This window comes from Xyrauchen texanus, chromosome 7 (genome assembly GCF_025860055.1).
Source record: "Xyrauchen texanus isolate HMW12.3.18 chromosome 7, RBS_HiC_50CHRs, whole genome shotgun sequence".
NCBI lineage: Eukaryota > Metazoa > Chordata > Actinopteri > Cypriniformes > Catostomidae > Xyrauchen > Xyrauchen texanus.
In genome coordinates this window covers 24,352,307-24,372,570 of record NC_068282.1, presented here as the reverse complement: position 1 = coordinate 24,372,570, position 20,264 = coordinate 24,352,307, and the positions used below count along the sequence as shown (strand labels likewise).

The following is a 20,264-nucleotide window of genomic DNA, read 5'->3' as shown; positions in this document are numbered from 1 at the left end:
TCAGCTAAATATGCCATAGTAAGTGACAAAAATTACCCAAATATTTAAAATGTGAGAGCAAAAAAAGTCAAAGTTTATTCCTCTTTTTTAAAAATTTTTTTATCTGTTATCTAACCTTTGTTATATTTCATTATATCCTATTCTAGGCCTATCATGTTTAAAATGGGTTTGAAGTATTTGACTTGAACTGTATAAATATGTTTTTGGTGAATTGGGCAGTCTTTAAAAAATGTATGTATGGAAGAATTTGGTCTTTAAGCACTGTATTTTAAATAAAATGGTAATATAACAGCCTTTTTGTCCCTCCAGCCTCCCTGAGTTATAATATCTGAGTTCATAGACAGGGAGGAGAGTAAAAGCATAAACGAAAACAATCGGGATTAAGATGGGGAAAAGTGTTCTCCCTGCCAGTTGCTGCAGAGGAAAGATTATTCATTCTCCACAGTATGACAGGCTTGTGGGAACAGAAATATGCTGGGTATGACAGCCAGCCTAGGAGTAACCATGGAGAGGTGGTGAAATGTGGGAGAAATGTCTGCCTGCCTATCGATTTACGCTCAACACAGTGCAGCTTTGTGCACCAAGAAGGACAAATAAATTCTGTCTGAAAGTCTGGGCCTTTGATAAATGCATCTTTGGTAGAGTGCATTGGTGGATTGAGTACTTGACTTCAAAGCACTTCTCATTTGTTTTTGTAGGTTAAATGAAAAAGGATACAGAGAACTAATTTGCAAGGGTAAACCAGAAGCACCTCCTTCAGCTTTGACTGAAGACCTGGAGAAAAAGCCATCAGATCCTCCACCCTGTCAACATAAACCTGAACTACATTTTTCAGACAATAGCACTCACAGTGAACTGCCAGCTCTCTCCAAAAACAAGAGCGCTGTTCTCCAATCTCCTCTCTTGCCCCATCTGGAGAAGTACAAATGTCCTGAGGGCACACCTCTTCTTCTTGGCAAATTTCAGGAGGTCCAGGTTGGATCACAAGGAGGAGTTTTGGCCTCATTCTCTCCTGTCAACAATCAAAGCTCTGCCTTGGAGCATAGCAAAGGGCCAATTGGGGAGGAGGAGCTACAACAAGAGCTGATTCCTCCTCCCTTTCCACCTCCTCCCCCTCCGGTTGCCCTGCCCACCCAACAAACCACTGGCCCTACCCAGCCCACCATGGAGGGGCAGCGTTCACCCTCGCCCCAGTTTGCTCCCCAGAGGCTAACTGACAAGCCCCCTGTCTCTGTCTCCATACAGGATGAAGCTCCTGGAAGGTAAGGCACTCTGTATTTAAAAGTTCTTCCGTTCAGGAATTCTTTCAGGTCTGTGCTCCAATTTAAGGAGGTTTCCACTGGCAGACCACAGCTGGTCTCCTTTCGGCTGCAATCTTAGAATCATCACTGGAAACTCTCCTTACAGCCCAGTAATTTAATGACAGTGCTGTTTGGGCTGTCTCTTTATTGTATTCATGCACATACAAGGGGCTTATTCATATGTTTCCTTACTGCAGATCGCCCATGTGTGCTGCAATTTTTCAGATCAGGCATAAGTGGAATACCCTCAACCTCAAAAATTTGCTGGGACTTCATTTTCGCTATTTTAGATTTCGCTCTATTTTTTTACTTATTTTTACTACAATGTGGCAACTTTTTCATTGTATTATAGTTTTTAGCCATCAGATAGCTCTTTACAGGCATGAGTCCAGAGTTAGGAGAATACCATGTTCTTGTTGGGGGAGGATGCTTCAGTGACATTGTCACATGATTCTTAATCATATGTATGGAACATATCACAGGAACTCACAAGGTTATTTTTTTTTCTGTGTTCGAAGCCTTAAATAGCTCATATTGGTGGGGGTGTGGGGGGGGGGTTGGGGGGGATTAGAGTATCCTCACATACATTAGACCCATGAAAATTGTTTTTCCTTCACTGCTGTGTTTACTATTTGGCCTAGTAACCCATTGCAAGCCAGTAATTCTTGCAAAGACCCATTCAAAAATTGTAAATGTATTTTTCAGGCCTGAAAAAGTCATGTTTTTAGTCATGGCAAAATTTGACTCGTCACTTCTTTATCTAAAAAAGCAAATATCACAGTAACAGTAAGGCACTTTCAATGAAAGTAAATGGGGCCCAGTCCATAAACGCTCAAAATACACAGTTTTAAAAAATTTTGCCACAAGATAGATACTTTATACAAGGTTAGAAGCAAATTAGCAAATCAAACCCAAAATTAATTTAAAAAATCCTTCTCAAAATCCTTCTAAATAAGCTATCTTAAAAGCTCAAGGAGTTCAGTTGACCAAAAAGTGTAGAAACCCTGATATTTGTATTTCATGTATAGCAGAGTATCACATAATTTCTATTGTTGTATGTTTTTTTGTTGTTTTCCAGAATGGATAGGGTAAAAAATGAGAACACATCAGTGAAAAAAGTACCCATTAAGATTGTCCACTCCGAGAGTGACACAGAAAAAGAAAGTCGACAATACCTTGACCTGCCCAACGAGACTCCTCTCAGCTCTAAAGGATCTGGAGTAACTCATCTTCAGAGCTTGGGGAACCCTGATCAGTCATACTCCCTGTTCTGTGCTTACACAAGGCAAAAGGACCAGGTGCCTGAACCAAAAGACACAATCATGGGACTTCTGAAAGACCAGGGCCCACAAACCAATGTGAGCCCAGTAGCTCATGTGGTACATGGCCTGCAGACAGGCCCTTCATCGGATCAGTGCAGCAATGGAGTGTCTTTGCATTCTTCCCGGGAAGAGGATGATGAAAAGAGACAGGATCTGGCTAAAGACATAATGGACAAAGACAAAACCCTGGTGGACATTTTAGACCAGAGCAAGAGGAAGACCACCATGGATCTGATGGAGGGGATTTTCCCTCAGGAAGAGCATCTACTGGAAGAGGCTCAGCAACGCAGGAAAACTGCACCTAAACAACTCTCCCCTCGCAATTCTGTCGAAAAGTCAGTACCTCTTACATACTTACTTTTAACACCGACTGTTCTTCCAAACCCTTATTACTTTTTTCTTCCGTGGATCACAAAAGGAGACGTTAATAATTTAATTATTCATCCAGTAATTGACTCGCTCCCTTAAATACACATTTATCTACATTTATATATATATATGCTTTTGGTAGACACCTATATTCAAAGTTCATTCAGGACATACATTTCATCAGTTTTTGTGTTCCCTGTTAATTAAACCTATGACCTTGGCTTTTCTAACACCATGCACTAGCAATTGAGTTACAGGAATAGAAATGGTCTACAGGAATCAAGAATGAATACATATTTAACTATTGTGTCTAATGTACTGTTTATATTTATTTTTTATTAGGAAGTTAGGGTTGTTATTGAGCCCCACCCATGTGGTTTTCATAAAACGCTAAGAATATTTAAAGTATAAACAGTCCAATTCTACTTCCTCAATAAAGTTATGAGTCATAGACGTGGTTTATTTTTCATGTTGAAAACTGGGACACTAACTCATGTTGCAATCTGGCACACTGTTGTTTAAGATAAATATACTTTCTACAGTACATTTTGTGATGACTTATGTTTAGTTTCGATTATGTTGCTCAGACACGACATTGTTTAATCATGGAATTGGAAACTTGAAAGTTATTATGAAGCATTAAAAAAGTTTAAATTGGTTCTGTGGTATTTGGATCAGTTGGGTTATGTTTTCTCATGACACTCATCTGTGGATTCTCAGAAAAGAGGAAGACAGCCTGGTGGCGGCCACTGCATTAATGACCAATACTACTTACTACAGTACATCTGCACCTAAAGCAGAGCTGTTGATCAAGATGAAGGACATGCAGGATCAGAGTGTGGAGCACATCTCGGAAGAGGAGCTGGAAGAGGACAATGAAACTTACCTCGCCAGCAAGAAGGTACTGCTTAGATGTCATCCTCCAACAACGATGTTCTACATTCATCAAAAACTTAGTTTATTCAATGTTAAATTGCATCTGATTATTGCATTATTGATTATTACCATATAAATGCAGTGGTATATGAACATGATAATTATTTAATCCAATGGTATATGGGAAATTGGTCCAAGTTGTGCATGTCAAGTGGTGCAAGATGCAGTACTCTATCTAAAACTATTGTTGACATCATTGCTAAGTATTTTATACTTATTATACATGCCGTTTTTATTACCTCATAATAATTACATTCATTATTTTTACCATGGGATTACCATCTGATACCATAACTGTATGTTCATACCACCATCATACATTTTGTGGTTTCAAGTATCATAATTGGGTACCTATCTGGTTCCATCCAAAACTGAATAATTAACATTAAGTGTATCTAACAAATACTTATATTAGAAATGCAAAATACATCAATGTACTTTATTTGGAGAAAAACTTGTGGCCAACTATGATTGCTGTTGGTCGTGGTGATGCTGAAAATTATGTTTGTCTTTCTGTCTCTCTTCAGCATGAGTTGATTGACAGCCTCAGCAAGAAGTTGCAGGTGTTACGGGAGGCACAAGAGAGTCTACAGGAGGACGTGCAGGATAACAACGCTCTTGGGGAGGACGTGGAGGTCATCGTACAGCGTGTCTGCAAGCCCAATGAATTAGACAAGTTCCGTATGTTTGTGGGAGACCTTGATAAAGTGGTCAACCTTCTGCTGTCTCTGTCTGGACGCCTGGCCAGAGTAGAGAATGCCCTCAACAGCCTGGAGGAAGATACTTCAGTGGAGGAAAGGGTGAGGAATGGAGAAAGACTATAACTTAGCAAAATAACCTGAAAAACTGTGTATCTTAATATTTGTCCACCTTTTAATGTTATTTGATACAAACCTCAATAGTTATGTCATGTTATTTATGATATTTATGCTCTGAACTGGTTTAAAAGGTTGATTTCTTTTCTCTTTGATTTTTTCTTGCATGCAAAACATAAAATATAGTACAATTTATTCATTTTCATTTATATGCACTGATATAACTAATATATATATATAATATCCAGTTTTATTGTGTGTGTATATATATATATATATACACATAAATATATATATATATATATATATATATATATAAATAAAAATATTCTTGTGTGTGTATACTCGTGTGACCACAGGGATGTTTGAGATACAGTGAGGAAAATAAGTATTTGAACACCCTGCTATTTTGCAAGTTCTCCCACTTGGAAATCATGGAGGGGTCTGAAATTGTCATCGTAGGTGCATGTCCACTGTGAGAGACATAATCTAAAAAAAAAACTCCAGAAATCACAATGTATGATTTTTTAACTATTTATTTGTATGATACAGCTGCAAATAAGTATTTGAACACCTGTCTATCAGCTAGAATTCTGACCCTCAAAGACCTGTTAGTCTGCCTTTAAAATGTCCACCTCCACTCCATTTATTATCCTAAATTAGATGCACCTGTTTGAGGTCGTTAGCTGCATAAAGACACCTGTCCACCCCATACAATCAGTAAGAATCCAACTACTAACATGGCTAAGACCAAAGAGCTGTCCAAAGACACTAGAGACAAAATTGAACACCCCCACAAGGCTGGAAAGGGCTACGTGGAAATTGCCAAGCAGCTTGGTGAAAAAAGGTCCACTGTTGGAGCAATCATTAGAAAATGGAAGAAGCTAAACATGACTGTCAATCTCCCTCGGACTGGGGCTCCATGCAAGATCTCACCTCGTGGGGTCTCAATGATCCTAAGAAAGGTGAGAAATCAGCCCAGAACTACACGGGAGGAGCTGGTCAACGACATGAAAAGAGCTGGGACCACCGTTTCCAAGGTTACTGTTGGTAGTACACTAAGACGTCATGGCTTGAAATCATGCATGGCACGGAAGGTTCCCCTGCTTAAACCAGCACATGTCAAGGCCCGTCTTAAGTTTGCCAATGACCATTTGGATGATCCAGAGGAGTCATGGGAGAAAGTCATGTGGTCAGATGAGACCAAAATATAACTTTTTGGTCATAATTCCACTAACCGTGTTTGGAGGAAGAAGAATGATGAGTACCATCCCAAGAACACCATCCCTACTTTGAAGCATGGGGGTGGTAGCATCATGCTTTGGGGGTGTTTTTCTGCACATGGGACAGGGCGACTGCACTGTATTAAGGGGAGGATGACCGGGGCCATGTATTGCGAGATTTTGGGGAACAACCTCCTTCCCTCAGTTAGAGCATTGAAGATGGGTCGAGGCTGGGTCTTCCAACATGACAATGACCCGAAGCACACAGCCAGGATAACCAAGGAGTGGCTCTGTAAGAAGCATATCAAGGTTCTGGCGTGGCCTAGCCAGTCTCCAGACCTAAACCCAATAGAGAATCTTTGGAGGGAGCTCAAACTCCGTGTTTCTCAGCGACAGCCCAGAAACCTCACTGATCTAGAGAAGATCTGGATGGAGGAGTGGGCCAAAATCCCTCCTGCAGTGTGTGCAAACCTGGTGAAAAACTACAGGAAACGTTTGACCTCTGTAATTGCAAACAAAGGCTACTGTACCAAATATTAACATTGATTTTCTCAGGTGTTCAAATACTTATTTGCAGCTGTATCATACAAATAAATAGTTAAAAAATCATACATTGTGATTTCTGGATTTTTTTTTTTAGATTATGTCTCTCACAGTGGACATGCACCTACGATGACAATTTCAGACCCTCCATGATTTCTAAGTGGGAGAACTTGCAAAATAGCAGGGTGTTGAAATACTTATTTTCCTCACTGTGTATATATATATATATATATATATATATATATATATATAATTATCACACGCATTTAAAACTCTACTTCTCTCTCCACTGCCCCTCCCGAGAGCCCTCGAAGGACGCCAAGTAGCTGCTCCTTTTCCCAACAAATGAATCCAAGTTCCCCAGCCTTATAGATTACACTTCCTTGAAAGCCGCCTCTCTCCCAATCTCCTTGCACTACTCTTGAAATCAGGGTGCTCTAGCCAACTTCCACCCCCTTAAAACAATGTCTGCCAATCATAACACTGGTAAGGACAAAACATTTTATGTGTGTATTCCCTATATTGATGACCGCCCAATCGCCTAAAATACAGCCTGGGGCAAAATAAAATTTTAGTGCCCAATTCGTCACACGTAAAACTCTGAACCTTCAACCAAAATTCTTGGATCTTAACACACCACAAAAAAAACTCTGGTTGTGTCTCCATCTACTGATTGGCATCGCCAGCAGGTGGTGTGTCTTTAAGACCAAGCTTATGCAATCTAGATGGGGTCCAATAGAATCAATGTAAAATCTTGAATTGCATAAGGCATCTCTAGATGCAGACATGACATTTTTTTGAGTCCTAGCCCACACTCCCTACTCCAATACCAAGTTTAAATCTTTCTCCCATAGCTCCATCCCCCAGACTCTGAATTAGCAGAGAGTAAATACACTGGTGCCTCATTAACTGTTCCAAAAGCGGTAATCACCTCTCTCAGAGTATCTGCTGCTTTAGGGGGCTTCATGCTACTCCCAAAAATAGTACAGAGCAGGTGGCGTAGATGTAAATACTTAAAGAACTGAGATCTAGGAATCCCAAATTGTTGAACCAAATTTTCAAAGGATCTCAACACTCCACTCTCATATCACACTCATTGTGTGTATTAACCTCCCTCACAATCCACTCTGACAAGCAGAAAGGGGACTTATTAATACATAAGTTTGGGTTCAGCCCAAATCTTGGCTCGAGGCAACATTTAAATAAATGTGAGAATTAAACACTCTGGACACGTTTGTCCATACTGAGTGCAAATGCAAGATAATGGAGTGTAACTTAAATTCTCAGATTAGTTTGATAGAAAGGCTTTGCAATGGCGGAATAGGGGCAAGAACATCCTGTTCGATACAAAACCAGGGAGGGGCTCTCTAAGGTGGAAGTGACCAATGGGCCAAATGTCTGAGACCGAATGTATAATAATAAAACTAAATCTTGGGTAGGCCTAGCCTACCTTTTGTCAATTGGCATATGCAACTTAAGTAAATGTAATCTGGGATATTTACCATTCCAATGGTAGGACTTTGCTATGCTATCAAATTGCTTGAAATAAGAGAGGGGGACATCTATAGAAAGAGACTGTAACAGGTAGTTGATTTTTAGACTACTATTCATTTTAATATCATTAACCATATCAATCATAGATAAATGTAATAAAGCCCACCTACCCACATCGCTTCGAAAACCTTTTTATTAAAGGGTCAAAATTAACAAAATCACACAAATTTGCTGGGAATAAAATACCCAAATACTTAATGCCTTGTTTGGGCCACTGGAAGGCACCCAGCTGAAAAGCCGTTACCGGGCAGTATGCTGTCAGAGCCAAAGCTTTATATTTAGACCAATTTACTTTGTATCCCATGAATTTAGAAAAGGATTTAATAATTCTGCAGAAGCACGGCATAGATCTAGTAAAGTCTGAGACGAATAATAAAATATCATCTGCGTAAAGCAAAAGCTTATGCGCCACACCTCCCGCTACCACCCCTGTAAAATATTATCAGATACTAATGGTTCCGGAGCAAGACCGAACAATAATGGGGAAAGAGGGCAACCCTGCCAGGTGCCCCTATCCAGAGTAAAATAATCTGAAATTAATCCATTCGTTTGTACCGCTGCTAACGGGTGTCTAGAAAGCAACTTAATCCAACCAATAAAAGTATTCCCGAACCTGTACATTTCCAAAATCTTAAAAAGATAATCCCATTCTACCATATCAAATGCATTTTTGTTGTCAAGTGAGATGCAGCGACCAGAGTCTGATCATTCGTCACTGACTACATGATATTGAGGAAACGCCTAATGTTATCAGAAGTGCTACGGCCCTGAATAAACCCCACCAGAACTATATGTATTAGAGATGTCATAACTTATTCGGTTATCCCAAATTTTGGACAGTATTTTAAAGAATAGCTGGATCAGGGAAATTGGATGGTAACTCTTACACTCACTTGAATCTTTGTCCTTTTAAGAATCAGACTGATCCAGGCTTGTGTTATGGTTGTGGAAAGCTATCCATTCTTTAATGATTCCGTATAAACTTCTAGCAAAAGTGCAGCCAATTCTGTAGCATAAGATCTAAAAAAACTCAGCAGCAAAGCCATTTCGCCCCGGAGCCTTGCTTGTAGGCAAGGCCTTAATTACCTTGCCATGCTCCTCCAAGGTTATCTCAGAATCAAGATAATTATTTATTTTAATCAGTTTAGTAAGTTCTAATGGTTCCCCAAAGTTTCTAATATCATCATCAGTAGACGAAGACGTGGAACTATAGAGATCAAGATATAATTCTTTAAAAGCATCATTAATACCAATGAATGGTAAATATTTCACCACCAGCAGATTTCACTGATGGAATGTAGAAAAAGACTCTCTCTGTTTTATATATGTTTAGTCAGATGTTTTCCTGCCTTGTCCCCCGACTCCGATGTATGACTGTCTTTCCCTGAATAGCCAAAACTCCACCTTCCACAACAAAATAGTATTATATCTGTATTTCAATCGGGTCAATTATCTGAGGACATCAGACGACATTCGGTGCTTCAGCTCTGCCTTGGCACTTTTAATATTCCCTTCCAACTCCACAAGTTCTCGTGCTTTGGATTTTTTTGTGAATGAGGCATACTGTATGATCTGGCCCTTAAGAACTGCCTTAAGTGCCTCCTAAGCCCACAGTGGATGCTGAGGACCAGTTGGTCTCCATATGAACATTGATTTCCGCCTTTAACATTTGTTGGAATTCAGAATTTTGTAAAAGGGATACAATAAAGCAATAACTATTTGATATCCTTTTCTCCATATGTGGTAACGCCTCTAAAGCACCAGGGCGTGATCTGACACTAAAATGTTTCCGATTGAGCAATCAACAACATATGAAATGAGGGACTTGAATGTAAAAAAAAATCTATTCTAGAATAAATCTTATGGACTGATTAAAAAAAATGTATAGTCTCTACCAGATGGGTTCAAAAGTCTCCAAATATCTGCAAGACCAAGATTTTTACACATCCTGTGTGTCAATGTTGCTCTATGGGGCTTGCACACTTTTGCTTAATTAACGTGCATATTAACCCCGTGCTCAACAGCAGCAACTGCCGTCCATCACTCTAAACTCAAACAGTTCACGTATGCCTACGAGAGCCCCATGACAACTTGCCATCAGATTGCTCAAGTCTGGTGTTTCTAATAAAATTTAGTGAGACAGAATTACAAAACAAAAGATAATCTATAAAACAAACACCAGCCAATAGGCAGAATAAACATAAAGAACATGTGGATTCATCCACATTACTGTCCCGAAGGTGTGTTACTCCACAAGTCAAACGCTAGGCAGAACCAGCACAAAGAGAAATAAAAATGGTGCTCAGTTTCCTTCAGTGAGCCGGCCCATTCATCTGCTACACGAGTGCAACAAATTACCCAATCACTCCAGTGTCTTGCAAGAAATACTCCACAAAACATACTCCAGCCAATAGGAGGCATAAGCACAAAGCGCGTGCAGATTCATCCACAAAACTGTCAAAATCAGCAACAAAAGAATAAAAAAGGCACGCCGTTTCCTCGAACAGTCAAGTGAATGTTCATTGAGTAGGTCCACTCGGCTGCAACGTGAGTACAAGATGACTTACTCAATTGACTTTATGCAGGACATCGCTTGCTGTGGGCATGTGAATGTTTTACGGCCATCCTTGGCGTCTGTTCTCAATTTTGGATGTAAGATTTTCTTGGATTCCTTGAATCGATCACGTTTCTCTCTTGTTGAATTTGCAAAGTCTGGGAACAAGAAAATGCTGTGGTTCTTCCAAAAAAAGCCTTCCTTTACACCTCGCCTTGTGTAACAAGATCTTTATCGGATGATCTCAGAAATTTGGCCAGAATTGATCAGGGCCTGTCTCCCTTGGCAGATCACCGAGCCAGATCCCTGCGAGCTCGCTCGACTACCAGCTTATGGCCTGTTATATCATGCAGATTCAGAAAGAGCCTGTCCAGACCCTCTTCAGCCTCACGAATTCTGATGATTCGGATGTTTTTCCGCCGGCTACGGTTCTCCATGTCCTCCAACTTCTCCCAGACATGCTCCAAATCCACCTTGGTCGCTAACAGATTAGCAGATAATTACCTCTCCGATGACTCCAGATAATCGATCCGTTTCTCAACATCCTCCTCTTGTAACCACCTCAGTGAATTTTGTCTCAGTGGCAGTGATCGATTGACATATTACAGCAAGATCCTCCAAGTCAGCAATGACATTTCGTCAGCATTGCCGATATATTCAGCATCTCTCGCTGAATTTCTCCAACCAAATCGGCTCCCTGGCTCGGGGCCTGTTCTGGGTGTCAGCATGAGCACATAAGTGTCTTTTAATGTCTCCAGAGCCTGAGGATTTTGAAATCTTTTACATGTTGTCCTCCTAGAACAGTTATGGAACAGTGTGTATCGAATCTCACTGGTTTATGTCATTAATAGTGTTAAAACTAGCAAAGTGTGCAGAGCTCACCATTCACACGTCTAAACCTCGCATGGCATCACGTGGCATTTAATAGCAATGAGGTGCTATTAAAATATATCTCTTTTCTTGGCACTCTCATATGCAAAATAGTATGACACAAGGAGCAGGGTGAAAAGGTCTGCCTTTAGGAAACTTAACGGCAATTAAAAAGAGCATAAAAATCTGTGCAGTATTCATAATTGCCAACACAAATATAAAAAATATATGAATTATTCAATTTAATTATTCAGATGTACAGGTATATACCGGTATGTTTAAATGGGCTACCAGATACTTCAAGGGATAGTTCACCCAAAAATAATGATTCTCTCATCATTTACTCACTCTCAAGCCATCCCAGATGTGTATGACTTCCTTTAATCCGCAGAACACAAACAAAGATTTTTTGAAGAATATTTAATGCAAGTGAATGCTGGCCAGAACTTTGAAGGTCCAAAAAGAACGGAGGTCACATAAAATAATCGATTTGACTCCAGTGGTTAAAACCATGTCTTCAGAAGCGACATGATAGGTGTGGGTCAGAAACACATCAATATGTAATTCCTGTTTTTATAATATAAATCTCCACTTTCACTTCCACATTCTTTTTTTGTTTTTGACAATTCGCATTCTTCATGCATATCACCACCTATTGGGTTCGGAGGAGAATTTATAGTAAAAAAGTACTTTAATATTGATCTGTTTCTCATTTACACCCGTCATATCACTTCTAAAGATATTAATATAACCACTGGAGTCATATGGGTTACTTTTATGCTGCCTTTTATATGCTTTTTGGACCACTGTTCACTTGCATTGTATGGACCTACAGAGCTGAGGTATTTTTCTAAATGTCTTCATTTGTGTTCAGCAGAAGAAAGAAAGTCACACATCCGGGATGGCAGGAGGGGGAGAAAAGAGAATTTAAATTATTTTGGGGTGAACTATCCCTTTAAAATGCATTTAAGTAAACATATATTCATGTTTTAGTCCTTGTGTTAGGCAAAGATGCTCTAATGTTCATCCTCTTCTTCCTACTGCAGCGTACATTGACAGAGAAGCGTAAACTGCTCATCTGTCAACATGAGGATGCGAAGGAGTTAAAAGAAAACCTTGATAGGAGAGAGCGTGTGGTTTATGAGATCCTGGCCAGCTACCTGCCAGAGGAGAGCATGGCTGACTATGAGCACTTTGTAAAGATGAAGTCGGCCCTCATTATTGAGCAACGGAAGCTTGAGGACAAGATCAAACTCGGCGAGGAACAGCTCAATTGTCTGATGGACAGTCTCCCAATGGATCAGCGTACAACCAACTGAGGACTTCAAACCTGGTCAATGCAGTGATTCAGAGCAAATATTCTGACGCACCCTGAATAACAGGCTTCTAAAGCAGTACTTAACTTGGTCTATTTACTGCAAATGGAATCCCTGTCTCCCCTAGAGCAGATACTATTTTGGAAATACTCAAAATGTTTTTAAAACCCTGTTAGTGCTGGGCACTTTCAGATTGTGATTTGAGAAAACCTTATTATATAGAGAATACTGTTGTTACTGTTTGTAGAGCATTCCGAGATAACTGTTCTTAAGTTTTCATGACCTTTCAATGTTACAAAACATTAAAATATATGGTGAAATAATAATAATTTTGAAGAATCTTTTCCGTTTTTTTATTTTTTAGAACTATTTAAATACAGACCATAGCACTGTTTGCACAATGTACCTATCTGTACATGCTATGTGCGCTCACTGTGCTGTAGCTTTTTAATCACTAGAGGGCAATGAAAGATGCATCTTTAAAGTGTCTCAGCCTGAACCCTTATACATTAACATGTAGACATACACTCAAACAGAGAATTGCAAAATCATTTCCATTCAGGTTGCATTCATTTTCCACCCATGCTTGTCTTACGAATGCTGTGATGCCATTTACATCAGAAGGTTGAAATCAGCTTCCAAGAATGAATTTTAATGGTGCATTATTTCAAATGATATGCCCAACTATTCTGGTCATGTTTAAAATAATTCAATGTTGATTTTAGTAATTTATTTTAGTCCTTTGAATCCTTGTATATAACTAGAATAGGCTAGTATTGTACCCTTTCACTTTATTGTAGCTAAGCAAACTACCACTTTAGTCATCACGCTTTTTATAGATGTATATCACCGTAAAATGCATTGTAACGTCAGAATTAGGATTCAATGTAAGTATTCTTTTGTTTAAAGAATCTAAGAGACTTGCCTAAACTAAATAATATTATGTGATTAAGGATTCAGTGCTTGTCTATAAAATACCAGTTGCCTTTTGCTCCAAGTCTCGTGTATAAAGTTTGTAAGATTTCTTGTTTAGATATTTTATGGAGTCAGAATGGTCTCAAAATGGACAAAAGAAAAGTCTCAGCCAACATTCAAATGATTACATGTCTGATTCCTTTCCTTTTTCCGTTTTTCCATGTGTTTATGTATGTGGGTCAAAGTGACTCCAAATGATGGCACTGATCACATATACAGAAACAATTAAAATATGCATAATCTAATTCTAAAACTATATTTTCCCATACTTTGTGAAGCGATTAGAGACCTAAATAAGGAAAGAAGAAAAAAAAAACTACTGATGGTAGTTTTACGTTGTGGCACGATTTGAGCACTGTCATAAGTATAATGCACTTAAAGGGATAGTTCACCCAAAAAATTAAATTCATCATTTACTCACCCTAATGCCATCCCAGATGTGGGATTTTCTTTTCTTTTTTTGCTGAACAAAAACAAAGATATTTAGAAGAATATCTCTGCTCTGTAGTTCCACACAATGCAAGTGAATGGTGACCAGAACTTTGAAGGTTCAAAAACATGTAAATGAAGCATAAAAGTAATCCATTCAACTCTATCAAAATCCAGTAAATAGCTCCGCCTCTGAAACCACTTTTCTTTTTGTTTGATGTCACCAATCCCACCTATTTTTTTTTTTTCCAATTCTTCCAACCTTTCATGTTGAGCTAACTTTTTATTATTTAATCAATCCTGATGGGCTTTTCTATAATATATATTACAATGTGGTAAAAGCTCTTTTCCATAAAAGACTCATTGTGCAGAAAAGGTGCAGTGTGTACTACTGAAGTTGCATAAATGAACGTATCTGTACAATGCAGATAGCAGTTACTGGCTAGATTGAAAATGTCCCATCTGATTGTCTAAAGAGGATATTCTTTACAAAGTGTATTTTGTGAGAATTTCTGTCAAAAAAAAAAAAAAAGATCCTCTCACAAATCCAAGGCGATCCACAAATATGTGATGATTTGCAATTGCACATTCAGCAATTAACCAATAAATTTAGCGTTCACAAGTGTTTTGCTGTATATTAATAAACTATTTTAATAGATGTATAGCCTATTTGTGAAAATGATCACCATTGCTCTGATCACCATTACTGTTTCAGTAATATTTAACTCTAGACACAACACTGCTGCATTGGGCAATCAGGGAGGAGGCTTTGACATATCTGTAAGATACTCCAGATAGCAGGTAATAGCATGGCTTACATAACTGCAATTGAATATGTACAGTATATTGATCTGCTGGGATGCAAGGTTTATTCTTCCGAGGAGTTTATGCAATATAACTAGTTATGCAATATTACACATGTATATAACTAAATATATTTTCTATTCTGATAAAAGGTCAAGTGGTTTTTATTGTCGTTCAACCATATACAGTTAGTACACAGCAAAATGAGACAACGTTCCTCCAAGACCATGGTGCTACATAAAAACAACATAGGACAAACACAGAACCACATGAGTCTACACAGACTAAATAATATTTCTACATAGTATTTCTACATAAATTGTAATACACTTTCTGTTTAGTATATTACTGTCAAAAGTATTAAAGCGCACAAAAGGTCCTAACCAGTTGAATTGACTGTCTATGTAACAACAACAATTACAAGAGTATTGCAATTGTAACATGCAATTCAGTGATCCAGTACAGAGAAACATTACATTGATTGATCCTCCACACCCTCTCCCTTCTATTTATTGTATGTGATCCATTAATCATTAACCACAGCTGTGTTTGTTCTGTATGTGTCAGTTCAAATAGTTCTCATTTTTTACTTTTGTTTGACCAGTGGAGGTGACAAATGCTTTGTTTGGGCTGAACTATGATTTACAATTTATAGTATCGAAAATGCTTCAGACCTTAAACTTTTTCAGAGGTAAGTGTTTTTGTATGTACATATTAACATTGGAATGATTGTATAACATGTTTAGTAAAAAGTCTTTTTCTCAACTTTGAGAAGTTACAACTGAGGATAACAAGAGCTGGAGAAAAGGTTACGACTAGTAAACAAATACCACTAGTCTATGCATTTAATAGTCTATATTAGTAACGGATAAAAGGAAACTATACTGTACATTTTTGGGCTGTGTAGTATTAAGCAGTTACCAACTTATCATTGGGGAGTTTTGGGGATTTTATAGTATGATAATGAAACTTAAAATTTTGGAGCAATTCCCCAATGCTATACTGAATGTGTAAGTACATTTTCTTTACTTTTTCTTTTTCATTTTTTCCCCCGATCTCTGATTCCTGTGCATTAAGAACTGATTACTGCAAATGACCTTTCATCTTATCCTGGAAACATTCCACAACCCCAGGTGTGCAGGGAGCCAAGCAGGAAATATTAGCATTAGTTCCCTCCCTTTCTTTCACTGTCTGAAGGCTTCCATGTTTGGCCTTGCATAGTCTTGTGCTTGGCCTTCAATGCTCAGTGTCCTTTTTCCTTCCTCTGGAAACATTGCTCTTCGTTGCTTTTACTCTCAGAGATATAGCCTAGTAGGTGATGCCTGTGTGCTTGCTACACCTAAATAGCTATTGGACTCTTGGGTATGCAGGTTTGAATCCAACCTGCGTCATGACCTATTCTCTTTCCCTCTTCTTTCCTGTCTCCTCTCTACTGTACTATCAGTTAAGACAAAAGGCCAATAAAAAGTCTCTTTGAAGGAATTTCATTATAAACAGTAAACCATTTCTCTGTTTGCATTTATATCCATTTAACACTGTGGGTATCAGTGAGGGAGCTGGTGCCCACTAGGGGGCCTCAAGATGACTTAAAATACTTTAAAAGCTAATAAGCTAAAATACTGTATAATAATCTAACTTGCTAGGTTTAATATATCTAAAAAATAAAACCTTAATCTAAAAATCAAGATGTACATGTAAACTGACTTTCTTATTTTCATTCAGCAACTCCATTCAACAACTTTTAATTTAATGCATTCAAATAGTAAGCCTTCAGACAGTCCGTTTATATCAGGTATGATGAAGACAAGAAGTCCAAACAAGTCAAGGAAGCATGGAAAACAGGAAACAAAAATAAAAGCACAATTATGCCCCATCACTAAGTATTTGATCAATACTGCCGGAATTTGAATGAGTGGCAAACCTTTTGTTAAAAAGAGCTGTACATTTTTCATGTCTAATTTTGTGGTACTGTTCGACTGTAAATGGCTTTTATTGAGCCAAGAGTAGTATTTCCTCTTTTCTTGTCAATATTAAATAAATATTCTGGGTTAAATACAAGTGAAGCTCAGTTATCAGCATTTGTGGCATAATGCTGATTTCCACAGAAAATTATTTATACTCATAACTAATTAATATATATAAATAAAATAAAGAAAAGTCCATTAAAATGCACACTGTTTTTAGTGCGTTAAAATTGCATACTAACCTTATCTGTGTAAAGTCATGTCCAATTTAAAAATGTAGTTGCCATGACAACAAAATCCTGTAATCCTGGTTTTGGATATAACTTTACACAGATAAAGTAAGTGATTTTATCACATAAAAATTATGATAACCAGTATAATATATGCATAGCTATACTTTTGAATACTTTTGCGTATTTTAGATTTTATGGACTGGCAATTTGGAAATTGTAAATAACTTACTGTAACTTATTTTTTATTTTTTTATAAACAATTGAAGAGTCAAAATATTTGTTGTGGTAATCAACATTATGCCACAAATGTTGTTAATTGTGCTTCATTTGTATCGAACTCTGAATATACATTTAATTAACAGTTTGGTATGCATGTAATCTAAAGGAATTCCCTCATGGTGAATTAAATTAATACATTTCAGTTCCCTTTATTTTAACTAATTAGTTATTAGAGTGGCATAAAGTTAATACAGGAATTTTTTAAGATCTAGAACAGCTCATGATGTGCATGCTCTCTTCATGAGTTCACTAAGGTTTTTAGTTGTTTTGTTGTTGTTTTTTATAATAAAAGAAATTGACCCTCATACGATTACTTTTGTCTAATCCAGAGCTCGTCCCAAATTGAACTTGACACCCCTGATTGATACAGTTTTTCCTGATTGATTACCATTTCCTGTTTCACATGCCAGACAGCCAAACATCTGGATAAATGTGATTAAATGACAGAGAAAATGTCCTTATTATTTGCTGTGTAGTGTACTGTATAAATTGCCCTTTTATCTGGTTTGGGCCACCGCCCCTCAAATGTTTGTGCACAGCCCTGTCTGGAATTGTTTTTGTATTTAATGGACAAATGTGATTACTTTTAGTTCTCGCCACCAAAGACTTTTAAGATTAAAATAACATTTTAACTTTATGTATTCGATCTGACAGAAGTCTTGTGAATGAAACGCCACCATGGTCTAAAAGAAGAGTGTGCAGGCCTGAAGGGAATTATTCATTGCTGATGCTGGATTCTCTGCAGATTTAGCCATGGCTTACCTGGTCCAGTCAACCCATCACCAGTTCTTGGGTCTGGTGCTTGGGTTTGTAGGCTGGATTCTGATAGCATCCATTTCTGGGGTGAACGACTGGAGGATATGGTACGTGGATGATCACTCTGTCATCACTGGAGGACTGGCCTGGGTGGGCGTATGGAGGGTCTGTTTCAACACACACATTTTGGATTCGTCTGAGTTCTGCAAAAGCATCAGCCTTACAGATTCGTTCACACCTCCAGAGATAGCCGCCGCCCAGGTTCTTTGCATGACCGCCATTGGCGTGGGGGTGGCTGCAAACCTGGTGGCTGGATATGCTGTTAGAAATGCATTCTTTGGGGTTCACAGTGGGCATGTAAGACTGACCTTTGTGATAGCGGGTGCCTTGTACTGGCTAACTGCAGCATGCTCACTTGTCCCTGTGCTCTGGAATATGACTTCTGTATTGTCAAATCTCACAATAGACTTCCCCCCAGACTTCTACATACCTCCTGCCCCATCAAGACAGGAAGTGGGTCCAGGGATTGGGATTGGGATTGGCTCATCTATATTACTTATAATAAGTGGACTAATCTTCCTGTGCTTCACACATCCCATCAAAACTAAAACGCCTAAAAGTGGGGCCATGGAACATTTGGGTAATGTAAATCTCAAGGCTGATGACTTTCTTGGTACAATTACAGAGAGTACGGATGAGGGAAGGATCAACCCAGCCTTTGAGTCAGTGGGGAACCTTTAATGATAAAGTATGATCATTCTCTGGAAGAACATCAAAGGTTCTAAACACAAATCTTCAGGAACTTTGACTAATTCCTGTAGTTTAGAGCTTTGAATCAGGCTAAATATCTAAAAATTTATACAACAGTTATTTCTGGTATAACAGCACTGGAAAGTTTCACTGTTTGTATCACTCCAATTGTCTTTACTTGCAACATAGAATTCCAGTTATTTGTTAATTTTATGTAACTTTTTTTATTGATGTATCAAAACTATATATAATAGCTGGCCATGTTGTGTCTAAATTTGATGTTGAATCTGATATTAACTTGTTTTTAGGAATGTTGTACAAAAGCAGTATCACATAACTAGTTGTGCTGATGTACTGAATATCAGCACAGCTGTGATTGTAAGTTGAGGGGCACAGGTAGTCAACAGCACGATTGCAAAATATTGACTCTTCCCACAGACAATACAGAACCTTTCCATTTGTTATTTCCACCTGAATTTAGCAGGTTAAATGTAGTAAACGTATTTATCTTAATAATTATAATATATAATTATAATAAAATATATACACCATATTTATGTGTATATATAATTATATAATTATACTTAATTATTTCAAATATATAATTATATCACAATTCGTTCTGTTATATTAACAAAAAGAAAATTACGGTGGCCCGAGTAGCTCAGTGAGTAAAGATGCTGACTACCACACATGAAGTTGCAAGTTCGAATCCAGGGTGTGCTGAGTGACTCCAGGCAGGTCTCCTAAGCAACCAAATTGGCCCGTTTTGTTTTTTTAGGCCATTTATGTTGGTATCAAATATATAATGTTAAGTGTCTGAGAGATAATACTAGACTTTTAAAAAAAAAATTCTCTCAATTTCTTTTTAACAATGTGCAGGACATGTACAATAAAAATGGTATCTGTTATCAAATACAGTCATTGTGCATGCTATTATTTTATAATGGCCATAATAAACACGTTTATCTATTTTCCTAGCAAATCTCTGATTACGTAGTTGTGTAATAGTTATAATGAAGTGTGTAAATGTGTCTAAATATATCTGTTCATATCTATTCCTTTTTTCTGTTATTTTTATTTAGGAACAGTTTACCTACATTACACTCACTGAGCACTTTATTAGGAACACCTGTACACCTACTTATTCGTGCGATTATCTGATCAGCCAATTGTGTGGCAGCATTGCAATGCACATATTCATGCAGATATGGGTCAGGAGCCTCAGATAATGTTCAGATGAACCATCAGATCAGAAAATGTGATCTCAG

The 20,264-nt window shown here is 38.0% G+C and overlaps 2 protein-coding genes across 6 annotated transcripts in view; both read left to right on the top strand.

Annotated features, from left to right (window-relative positions):
- LOC127646417 (protein Shroom2-like) overlaps window positions 1–15,072 on the top strand; it is an 86,693-nt gene extending 71,621 nt beyond the window's left edge. For 2 of the 5 annotated variants that reach the window (XM_052130037.1, XM_052130038.1), the window contains exons 6-10: window positions 699–1,262; window positions 2,380–2,958; window positions 3,713–3,893; window positions 4,456–4,728; window positions 12,534–15,071. In XM_052130037.1, coding sequence (XP_051985997.1) covers window positions 699–1,262; window positions 2,380–2,958; window positions 3,713–3,893; window positions 4,456–4,728; window positions 12,534–12,806 — 1,870 coding nt within the window. In that variant the 3' untranslated portion in view covers window positions 12,807–15,071. Of the gene's footprint in view, window positions 1–698; window positions 1,263–2,379; window positions 2,959–3,712; window positions 3,894–4,455; window positions 4,729–12,533 lie in introns of all 5 variants that reach the window. The other 3 variants (XM_052130039.1, XM_052130041.1, XM_052130042.1) reach the window with 2 other exon arrangements.
- Window positions 15,073–15,607: 535 nt separating this feature from the next.
- LOC127646975 (claudin-34-like) lies at window positions 15,608–19,967 on the top strand. The gene is made up of 2 exons (XM_052130984.1): window positions 15,608–15,702; window positions 18,142–19,967. Exon 2 carries the CDS (start codon window positions 18,241–18,243, stop codon window positions 18,982–18,984), a length of 744 nt encoding a protein of 247 aa, XP_051986944.1. The 5' UTR covers window positions 15,608–15,702; window positions 18,142–18,240; the 3' UTR covers window positions 18,985–19,967.
- Window positions 19,968–20,264: the final 297 nt, after the last annotated feature.